The 12,183-nt window shown below is 39.5% G+C and overlaps 1 protein-coding gene across 5 annotated transcripts in view; it reads right to left on the bottom strand.

The window, feature by feature from the left end:
* LOC144005971 (homeobox protein Mohawk-like) overlaps positions 1-12,183 on the bottom strand; it is a 49,913-nt gene that overhangs the window by 29,921 nt on the left and 7,809 nt on the right. For 3 of the 5 annotated variants that reach the window (XM_077504527.1, XM_077504521.1, XM_077504538.1), the window contains 3 exons: positions 11,528-11,687; positions 11,300-11,453; positions 10,704-11,036 (listed from right to left, as the gene is read on the bottom strand). In XM_077504527.1, the coding sequence (XP_077360653.1) occupies positions 10,704-11,036; positions 11,300-11,453; positions 11,528-11,635 (595 nt within the window). In that variant the 5' untranslated portion in view covers positions 11,636-11,687. Of the gene's footprint in view, positions 1-10,703; positions 11,037-11,299; positions 11,454-11,527; positions 12,079-12,183 lie in introns of those variants that run through there. The other 2 variants (XM_077504559.1, XM_077504548.1) reach the window with 2 other exon arrangements.

Here is a 12,183-nt window from a genome sequence, read left to right as displayed (position 1 = left end):
AAACAATACATATTGCCTAAATTTTATTATACTGTTTATATTTTGCATTATACATTGGTAAAAAAATAAATAACAATTAAGGGAACACTTTGTTCCTTTAATTTTTATAAGCAGTGCATAATGTTTGGATTTAAAAAAAAAAAAATAAAAAAAAAAATAGCAGTACATATACATGCCTACATAGCATATACACTCAACAATTGTTCCTTTATTTATTTTTTTGCAGCATTAATTTTCAATCGGAGGTTGAACTCGAGGTTTGTGAAGATAAAGTGTTTTCACAGACCATATCTTAAATAACACTCCTCTGACTGGATAGATTTATTTGTTTCTGGGAAGCTGAGAGTAATAAACGGAACTTAATGCATTGTTGTAAGCAATGAATAGTAGTTTCACAATTCTAGAAATGTAACTTTTTAATGAGAGTGAGTAGGAAAGCAGGACTGAGAGAAAAAGGCAGCCAACATGAACATGACTCGAGCTGAAAACTCAAATGGGATGGAGCCAAATGGATATTAATGCTCTCGATCTGCGTTCTTTCAAAGCCGAGTTGTCACTCTGAGAGGTGTTTGTGGGCCCTGCTGACAAACTGCTTTATTTCTTGATATTTTGGCTGAATTTTACACTTCTCACTCTGGGAAAAATAAAATCTCAGACATTCGTAATTGTCCTTGAGGCCCAACTGGACATTTCCACCATGGCAAGAAGCTGAAGCGGAACAAATGGCAAATTCTCGTGTATGGAAATGATATTTGCAGTGTGCAGCAGAAGAAGCCAGCATCAACTCCCTCCAAATTTAAAATGAGGGATTTTTTTATTGGTAATGTTATAAAGAAAATCTGACTCTTCGTCATAAAGGGCAGCGAGGTGTCAGGATTGTTAAAACTTAATAATTTACTGTTGCATTGCTACTGACACCAGTTATAAGGCTATAAGAAATGTCATATTTTTCAAGAAAAAATATCATTTACAATTAAAAAGGCATAATCCTGTCGGGAAAATGTCATAATGACTGAATGCCAAAATTTACACTTAACTCTTGTAATATTTGGAATTTATTTTCATATATAATGTACAATTATTATTATCATTATCATCATCATCATCATCATTATTATTGTGTGAAGGCTGGAGGCCTTCACACATATGTTATTCACTCTTTATTGTGTGAAGGCCACCAGCCTTCACACAGATGTTATTCATTCTTTATTGTGTGAAGGCTGGTGGCCTTCACACATATGTTATTCATTCATTGTGTGAAGGCTGGTGGCCTTCACACATATGTTATTCATTCTTTATTCTTCTTCTTCTTCTTCTTCTTCTTATTCCGCCCACTTTTTTGACGTGTAACTACTTCCACCTAATTCATCCGATTTTCGTCACTCCAATTTTAACATATTCCGAATATTCATGACATGCTTGCTTGCATTTTGTTTATTCCAAATATTCACCGTTTATCCACAATTTCCGATTTCGTACCCGATTTTTCCCCATTATTCTTAATGGGAGATTCTACATTTCACATTTACTTCCACCTTTTTTATTTGATTCACTTCATTCCAGTTTCAATATTTTCCAGTAATTCACACCATGAGCTCTTCCAGCTTTTCAGTTTCAAAATTCACAATTTCTGATTTCGTAGCCGATTATTCCCACATTCTACATTTTGGAGATTCTACATTTCACATTTATTTCCACATTATTCATCCGATTCACTTCATTCCAACTTCAGTACATTCCAGTATTTCATGCTATGAGCGATTCCAGCTTTTCAGTTCCAAAATTCACAATTTCCGATTTCGTAGCCGATTATTCCCACATTATACATTTTCCATTTACTTCCACATTATTCATCCGATTCACTTCATTCCAACTTCAGTACATTCCAGTATTTCATGCTCTGAGCGATTCCAGCTTTTCAGTTCCAAAATTCACAATTTCCGATTTTGTTGCCGATTATTCCCACATTCAACATTTTGGAGATTCTACATTTCACATTTACTTCCACATTATTCATCTGATTCATTTCATTCCAACTTCAGTACATTCCAGTAGTTGTAGTTGAAGTTTATTGAACACGTGTATATATATATATATATATATATATATATATATATATATATATATAATTATATAAACACATAAACAAATAAAGAAAGTTAAAAGTAAAAATAAAAGAAACATCCAATAAATATCGATTTATATGTTCAAGGGAGTAGGAATAAGTTGAAAACTTATCCAGTCCTTCCCCTTATTCATTCCAACTTCAGTACATTCCAGTAATTCATGCTATGAGCGATTCCTGCTTTTCAGTTCCAAAATTCACAATTTCCGATTTCGTAGCCGATTATTCCCACATTATACATTTTCCATTTACTTCCACATTATTCATCCGATTTACTTCATTCCAACTTCAGTACATTCCAGTATTTCATGCTATGAGCGATTCCAGCTTTTCAGTTCCAAAATTCACAATTTCCGATTTCATAGCCGATTATTCCCACATTCTACACTTTCCATTCAACACCATTCAATATCATTCAACATCATTCAACATTATTCCAAATCATTCCACAGGTATTCATTCAGCTCTTCCAGCCTTCACACGCCATTTCTCCAGAAATGGCATTTTCTAGTTTCAGTTATTATTCCCCCCACTTTTTTGGGCGCTATCTACTTCTACATTTTTCACCCGATTCACTCCGTTCCAATTACAAACTATTCCAAACATTCACTCAACGACTGCTTCCATTTTTCTCAGTTAAAAAATTCACGGCTTACCCACAATTCCCGATTTCATACCCGATTTTTCACCATTATTCTTAATGGGAGATTCTACATTTCACATTTAATTCCACCTTTTTCACCCTATTCACATCATTCAAGCTTAAATATATTCCAGCAATTCATGCCATGAGCTATTCCAGCTTTTCAGTTACAAAATTCACACCTTACCCACAATTCGCGATTTCGTACCCGAACATTTCCCACGTTCTACATTTTCCATTTACTTACACATTTTCATGCTATTCACATCATTCCAGCTTCAAAATATTCCAGCAATTCAAGCCATGAGCTCTTCCATCTTTTCAGTTCCAAAATTCACGCCTTACCCACAATTCCCGATTTTGTACACGAATATTTCCCGCATTCTACATTTTCCATTTACTTCCACATTATTCATCCGATTGACGTCGTTCCGTCAATATATTCCAGCAATTCAAGCCATGAGTTTTCCAGCTTTTCAGTTCCAAAATTCACGCCTTACCCATAATTCCCGATTTCGTACCCGAATATTTCCCACATTCTACATTTTCCATTTACTTCCACATTATTCATCCGATTGACTTCATTCCAACTTAAATATATTCCAGCAATTCAAGCCATGAGCTCTTCGAGCTATTCCAGCTTTTCATTTACAAAATTCACACCTTACCCACAATTCCCGATTTCGTACCCGAACATTTCCCACGTTCTACATTTTCCATTTACTTACACATTTTCATGCTATTCACGTCATTCCAGCTTCAACATTCCAGCAATTCATGCTATGAGCTATTCCAGCTTTTCAGTTCCAAAATTCACATCTTACCCACAATTCCCGATTTCGTACCCGAATATTTCCCACATTCTACATTTTCCATTTACTTCCACATTATTCATCCGATTGACTTCATTCCAACTTAAATATATGCCACCAATTCAAGCCATGAGCTCTTCGAGCTATTCCAACTTTTCAGTTGCAAAATTCACACCTTACCCACAATTCCTGATTTTGTACCTGAATATTTCCCACATTCTACATTTTCCATATACTTAAACATTTTTCATGCTATTCACATCATTCCAGCTTAAATATATTCCAGCAATTCATGCCATGAGCTATTCCAGCTTTTCAGTTACGAAATTCATACCTTACCCACAATTCCCGATTTCGTACCCGAACATTTCCCACGTTCTACATTTTCCATTTACTTACACATTTTCATGCTATTCACATAATTCCAGATTCAACATATTGCAGCAATTCATGCTATGAGCTATTCCAGCTTTTCAGTTCCAAAATTCACGCCTTACCAGCAATTCCCGATTTCGTACCCGAATATTTCCTACATTCTACATTTTCCATTTACTTCCACATTATTCATCCAATTGACGTCGTTCCAACGTCAATATATTCCAGCAATTCAAGCCATGAGCTTTTCCAGCTTTTCAAGTTCAAAATTCACCCGTTACCCACAATTCCCGATTTCATACCCGATTATTTCCCACATTCTACATTTTCCATTTACTTCCACATCATTCATCCGATTCACATCATTCCAGCTTCAATATATTCCAGCAATTCATGCCATGAGCTATTCCAGCATTTCAGTTCCAAAATTCACACCTTACCCACAATTCTTGATTTTGCACCCGATTATTTCCCACATTCTACATTTTCCATTTATTTCCACATTATTTATCCGATTGACTTCATTCCAACTTCAATATATTCCATTTCACGCCATTAGCTCTTCCAGCTTTTCAGTTCCAAAATTCACGCGTTACCCACAATTCTCGATTTCGCACCCGATTATTTCCCACATTCTACATTTTCCATTTACTTCCACATTATTCATCCAATTAACTTCATTCCAACTTCAATATATTCCATCAATTCATGCCATGAGTTCTTCCAACTTTTCAGTTCCAAAATTCATGCGTTACCCACAATTTTCGATTTCGCACCCGATTATTTCCCACATTTTACATTTGACATTTACTTCCACATTATTCATCCGATTGACTTCATTCCAGCTTCAATATATTCCACCATTTCACGCCATGACCTCTTCCAGCTTTTCAGTGCCAACATTCTCGATTTCGCACCCGATTATTTCCCACATTCTACATGGGCGATTCTACATTTCACATTTACTTCCACATTATTCATCCGATTCACTTCATTCCAACTTCAATATATTCCACCAATTCATGCCATGAGCTCTTCCATCTTACCACCTAATTAACACGCACGCCGACCATTTTCCAACTTACCATGCACAGCGGCCATTTTAGACAAATGATATGCCCAGGTTTCTCGCCAACCTGGCCCCCCAAGGCGGCGGCCATTTTGGCCAATTGATTAGGTATGCCTGTGATTCTTGCCAGGATATTCCCCGACCTGAACAGAAAGTGACCTATATCAACAGGAAGTGACCTCAAATCAATAGGAAGTGACCTGATTTCAACAGAAAGTGACCTGATTTCAATAGGAAGTGACCTCATATCAACAGGAAGTGACCTAAAATCAACAGGAAGTGACTTAAAATCAACAGGAAGTGACCTAAAGTCAACAGGAAGTGACCCGATTTCAACAGGAAGTGACCTGATTTTAACAGTAAGTGACCTCATATCAACAGGAAGTGACCGAAAATCAACAGGAAGTGACCCTATTTCAACAGGAAATGACCCAATTTCAACAGGAAGTGAGCATGCTAGTGCTGAGTGAGCATGCTAATGCTAGCTTAAGCATGCTAATGCTAATGTTAGCTAAGCATGCTAATGCTAAGCTAGCATGATAATGCTAATGTTAGCTTAGCATGCTAATGCTAATGTTAGCTAAGCATGCTAATGCTAAGCTAGCATGATAATGCTAATATTAGCTTAGCATGCTAATGCTAATGTTAGCATGCTAATGCTAAGCTAGTATGCTCATGCTAATGTTAGCTTAGCATGCTAATGCTAAGTTAGCTCAGCATGCTAATGCTAATGTCAGCTTAGCATGCTAATGCTAAGCTAGCATGCTAATGCTAATGTTAGCTTAGCATGCTAATGCTAAGCTAGTATGTGAATGCTAATGTTAGCTTAGCATGCTAATGTTAAGTCAGTTCAGCATGCTAATGCTAAGTCAGCTTAGCATGCTAATGCTAAGCTAGTATGTGAATGCTAATGTTAGCTTAGCTTGCTAATGCTAATGTTAGCTTAGCATGCTAATGCTAATGTTAGCATGATAATGCTAATGTTAGCATACTAATGCTAATGTTAGCTTAGCATGCTAATGTTAGCTTAGCATGCTACTGCTAATGCTAAGTTAACATGCTAATGTTAGCTTAGCATGCTAATACTAATGTTAGCATGGTCATGCTAATGTTAGCTTAGCATGCTAATGCTAATGTTAGCTTAGCATGCTAATTCTAATGTTAAGTTAGCATGCTAATGCTAAGTTAGCATGCTAATGCTAATGTTAGCTTAGTATATTAATATTAAGGTTAGCTTAGCATGCTAATGCTAAGTTAGCATTCTAATGCTAATGCTCGATTAGAATGCAAATGCTACATTAGCATGCTATTGCTAATATTAGCAATAGCATGCTAATGCTAGCTTATTATACTAATGCAAATGTGACCTGATTTCAACAACGTGACTATTACTCCATTGCTTATTAAGTCGATTCTACCCTCCTTACTTCATTGCTTACTTAATTCTTCTCACTTTACTCCATTGCTTACCCGATTACTTGCTACTTCCTCCCTTTCTTACTTGATTTCTTCCTTTTCTTGTTTCTTGCTGATTTATTTTTACTTTTGTGGTATTTGTCTTCCTTCAACTGGTTCTAGATTTCTGGATGAATTTAAACCATTCCAACTTCAGCATGTTAAGCTCATTCCATGTCATTCAGTATCATTCAACATCATTCAATATCATTCAACATCATTCAATATAATTCAACACCATTCAATATCATTCAATATCATTCAGCATCATTCAACATTATTCCAAATCATTCCACAGGTATTCATTCAGATCTCCAGCCTTCACACGCCATTTCCCCAGAAATGGCATTTCTAGTTATTATTATTATTATTATTATTATTATTATTATTATTATTATTATTATGGCAGAAGTATCTCACCTAGGTTTTGGACAATATAAAATGTCAAGAAGTTGTTGGAGAGTTGTCTGCTTCCTGACGACTGTCGATCAACGCACTGTCCTTGTGAAATGATTTATCAGGGGTGAGCCACCAGGGCCAGCAATTGCTTTTTCTGGTGGCCTTACTAACAGAAGCACTGAACTATATTTTTATTTACAACCTAAATTTCAATAATATATAATATGTCCCTCAAAATTGTATCCCCCCCCCCACCCCCCCACCACCACCACCACCACAACCGTCTAGTCCATTAATTTTGTAATTTCCACTGCTTCCAGTACAATTGTGTAAAAGTCTTTTTCTTTTTTTCTTTTCTTTTTTCCCAATCAATTTCCAACTTCTATGAGCTGTAATTTTCATATGATCTGTCCATAGCATTTTTTCAAATTATGTTAAAAAACTATATTAACAATAGCATTATTTATTTATTTATTTATTTTTTATTTATTTTTTATTTTTTAGCGAGTCATATTTGTAATTGGCCTCAATTGGCCGTGGCCCTGCATTTTGTCATTGTCTGGTCTTCAGAGCAAGCCGTGTTTGACTTGTCTGGAGCATTGTGTGAACATTAATACAAACATTTAATGATCAGCATCAATGGTGAATATGATGTATTTGATTTACATTTTCAGTGTTTTTTTTTTATTTTTTTATTTTTTAGATGTCATTGGATAAATATTGATTTAGAACTTCTCCAGATTATGCATGTGACATAGAACCATGCTGTTATATTATGTATTTGTTAGAGATAGTGAGTACCAACACAGGGTATCAGTATCGGGCCAATATAGGCCATATTTTAAGGTATTGGCAGGGTACTCGCGGAGGCTGCCAAAAAAAGGGCAATTAAAAGGGCAAGAAAAAAAAAATCTGACTTTGAATAAGTCACTAGCCTCTGCTCCGACTCACCTGCTCCCAATTTTAATGCACCACACGCACACACTTGTATATACACTGGGTGGGGCCACATTCACGGTGTAAGGGTAGAGCTCGCCAGTCGGCGAGCTGGCGGACTCAGTAACAGGGTTAGGTGTCACTAGTACGCTGGCGTGACGACCGGGGCCTCTTCCCACCGGGCTCGGCGTTCTGGTGTTCCGCCTCTCCCCCGGTGCTTCCTCCTCTGCTTCCCCCCTCCCGCCGCTGTGCTCCTTTCGCACGGCTGGAGGTGGGGTGGGCACGTCTTCCCTCTCTGCGCTGCTGCCCGGTGCCGGTTTCCGGGGGTGGGGGTGGGGGGTCTCGCAGGGGGCGGGGTTCGCGGGGGGGGGGTGGCGGTCGTCGGGGGGGGGGGGGGGGGGCTTGTTTGGGGGGGGGGGAGGTATGGGTGGGTGGGGGGTTGGGTGTTGGGGGTCGGGGTGTGTTCGGAGGTTTGGGGGCCGGGGGTGGCGGGGCCTGGGTCGTGGTGGGTGGCGGGTTTGGGTGGGGTGCGGGGGGGTCGTGGGGGGATGGGGTCTGGGGACCGGTGGGGCGCTGTGGGGGCCCGCCGGGCCTCGTTCTGCGGCCTTGGGCTCGGGGGTGTGGGCCGGGGCTGGGGCGGAGGTGTTCCGGGCGTCTGGGTCGGCTCGCCGACCGGTGTCCGCTCGGGTGGCTTGGGGGTGGCATTGGTGCTGCCGCGGCCTGGGGATTCCTGGGGGGGGGGGGGGGGGGGGCGGTGCTCGCTTTGCTGGACCGCGGTTGACGGCTTCTTTCTTTGGTGGTGCTCCTTATGCATGCCAGATCCATCGCGCCAGCATCTACTGAAACTCAAACAGAAGTTGCCTCTCCCTCCCACAGCCCCTTGAATCAGTGGGTGCTGGTGTCTGTGGATCTCACTTTGCTTTATCTATCCTTCCCTCCTTCCTCTCTTTAGTTTTTCCTCTGGTCACTTGAGATCTCAATTTATTGGAAGTTTGAGGTTTCTGGGGTTGGCATAAGTCTCTGGTTTTGTAACCACGCAGGAGGGGTTTGGTTGGTGCTGGATTTCACTTTGATGGATTGGATGTACTGGCTGCTATGGATCTCACTCTACCTCATCGATCCTTCCCTCCTTCCTCTCTTTAGTTTTTCCTCTGGTCTCTTGAGATCTCGCTAATTTGCTGGAATTTAGAGGCTTCCGGGGTTGGCGTAAGACTTTGATTTTGTAACCATGGGGAAGGCAGGAAGTGTTTGGTCGGTGCTGGATTTCACTTTGATTTATCTTTCCTTTCTCTTTATTTTTTCTGACCTTTTCTCTGGTCTCCTGACCATTTGAACCTCACGACTCTGGCAAGATTCTGAAGTACTTGGTTAAGGCGAAGGGTAATGGGATATTTATAAGGTTTTAGGTGAATTAATGAGTATAAATTTATACGTATTTGCACGCACGCGCACGCACGCACGCAAACGCACACACGCAAACGCACACACGCAAACGCAGCAAAAGCACGCAAACGCACGCACACATACACACACAAAAAAAAAAAAAAAAAGAATAAGTCAATAGCTGGTAGCCACTAGTTGGTGCTATACTGTGACAGTTTGACACCAAAGTCAATCATCATTTGTGTCAGAAAGAAAGTTCTTTGTTCACAACTTTTTTTGTCGTATGTTAAATTACATTTTATTCAACAAAAGTACTAGACGAGAGGTATCGGTACTCTGTATCAGTGAGTAGGCCTATTCAAAGAGTGAATACCTGTACTGATATTGGTCTGAAAAAACAAGCAGCATCCCTAGTTTATGTATACTGTAGTATTAATAGTTCTCTAATTGTGACATGCTAGTGGTGGCATTACAAGTAGGGGTAGGAACCTCTGGGTACCTCACGATACGATATGATAAGCGCTACAAGGCTTACGATGATGATTATCTCATGACAAACTCATGATACCGCGATTATCGATATATTGAGCAGGTCATAAATCCACGATAATCTACGATAAAACTACTCAAGACATAAACTGATGATTTTTCAATGAGAAAATAGTTTCTTTTTGTACCATCACCGAAACACGATATTAAAATATTTGTCTTCTTCACAGTGAGTACTTAAATGTATTTTTGTTTAACAAATACAAATGTCTTCTTAACAGAGACAACTTTCTGGGAACAAATTTGTATCTTTCTTAAACACTATTGTCATGCAACGTCAGTCAGTTACATAGTCAATTGTTTCATTTTATAAATTGTGACACAATTTTTGTGTAACATTTCAAAAGTAAATCAATAAATAAAATTACTTAAATATTCAATTTAAATTTTAATTAAATTTTAATATTCTTCAGAAATTGTGTGCTTCAAAAAGTCAAAACATAAAATATGTTTTAAAACTTTAAAATTTAAGATATAATACACAATTTTCATAGAAACGTATGCAAAACTGACTCAGCTGTCATGAGTCTTCTTCGCCTGAAGTCCATTTCCCCATCACGCTTATGATATGCTGCCCGTCAAGTAATTGCTCAATAACTAATGAACAATGGAGCCGTTATAGTGGCTGTATATTAACTACAAATATCGATACTTGGCATAAGCATATTGATAATCTATCAGGAGACAAAGTATCACGTTTTATCGCAATATCAATATATCGTCACACTCCTAATTAAAAGGTGGATTAAGTCAGGTAAATCCCCATTGAATGCCCAGGTACCAAATCCAAGTTCTGCCACTGTTCAGTGAGAAATTAACATTAATCTTTTAATATTAGTAGCCTACGCAAAACGTCCTATTTTGTAATTTGCGCAACTTCAAAGTGACTACGTAAAATTAGAAATCCTTCAGTGTGAATGAAATGCTAATGATGTGTGACACTTTGACGGCTCTTACCCATTTGGTAGATAAAGTTGGTCTCTGTGTCATAGGAGGACGCCGGGGACACAGCGTCTCGGTCGCACTCGTTGGAACTGAAGGACTCGGAGTGGCTCCTCCTTTTTAGGGCGACGCCGTCCCCCTTGCCCGCCATCATGTGCCGCAGGGTGTCGTTGAGGTAACGATTCAGCAAGCTGCTCTTGTACTTTGACGGGGGTGAGGCGCTGTCGTCGCTGTTGGCGTGGTCGGCCATGGTGAGTACGCCGTTCTGGTTTTTTATCCCACACATGTGGGATGAGGACCTGCCCATGTCTGGTGAGCAGATAGGTCTTTGTAATGTACAGTCATCATCTGCAGCAAAGCACATGGACAAACAACTATAGTAAAGAGTTGACTGTGGGCACTTGTTGTGTATGAAATGAATGACATGACCAAATGAGCTCAGCAGACGAAACTTACAGTACACCTCCAGGATCTGGTAAGATCCAATCAGAGGCAAATATTGGTCAATCAAACAATTCCGACGGACATGTCGGTGACATTCATTATAGTTATCTTTGTAAATGATCCAGTATTGGCTATAATATTCAAAATAGGGTTCAAGTTGTCCTCACCATCCGAGTCGGTGTCATCACTGCACACACTCAGTCTCTCGGCATTTCCCTGGATGTATTTATTGTACAGTTTGATCCTCAAGGCCCAGCTCAAGTCTGGCTGCCGAACCGTGTTCTTCAGCCTCCGGCGGGCGTTCGCAAACCAGTTTGACACCTAAACACAGTTTGACAATTATAAAAGTGAAGGCATGCTGACATCCTCACCGTCTGCCTGCCTTGCAACCTCACCTGTACCAGAGTCATCTGGGAGCCCAGAGCCAACAGAACCTTCTCTGTCTTAGTGGGGTACGGGTTGTCCCGGTGTTTGTACAGCCAACGTTTAAGAGGCCGGGCCATGTCCTGCAGCACCTGTCTCTTGTGCCGAACTTTGACTCCACCCAAGCGAGATCTGGAGAATTTCAAAGGCTCACACTGTCAACATAATCAAATATACTGTGTAGAAAAATGCAAAGCAGTGAATTTTCAGGACGATTCCATAAACACTAAATCATGTGATTTCTTTATTATTTTGATACTTTCATACTTACTATGTTGAAAAAAAAAAAAAAAAAAAGTGGTCAGATGAATATGTGCAATATGAATTCACATGTATAATGGAACGTATGGTGTTCCACAGGGTTCAATTTTGGGGCCTCTCCAGTTTTCATTTTATTTAAAAAAAACAAAAAACAAAACAAACTAGAGCTGCGAGCAGCTATAAAGGGCCCTCGCAGCCCGGGCCACGTTGGGGTCCTTGCACGTTGGGGTACTTGCACGTTAGGGTACTGGCACGTTGGGGTACTGGCATATTGGAAGCAAAATTTCTTTGAAAATGGCATAATAAACGTTTACATGTAGAATATTTTTTTTGCCAGTGTGTGTCAAGCTCAACGGGTTTTGGTGAT

This window comes from Festucalex cinctus, chromosome 1, assembly GCF_051991245.1.
Source record: "Festucalex cinctus isolate MCC-2025b chromosome 1, RoL_Fcin_1.0, whole genome shotgun sequence".
NCBI lineage: Eukaryota > Metazoa > Chordata > Actinopteri > Syngnathiformes > Syngnathidae > Festucalex > Festucalex cinctus.
This window is presented reverse-complemented; position numbering and strand designations above follow the sequence as displayed.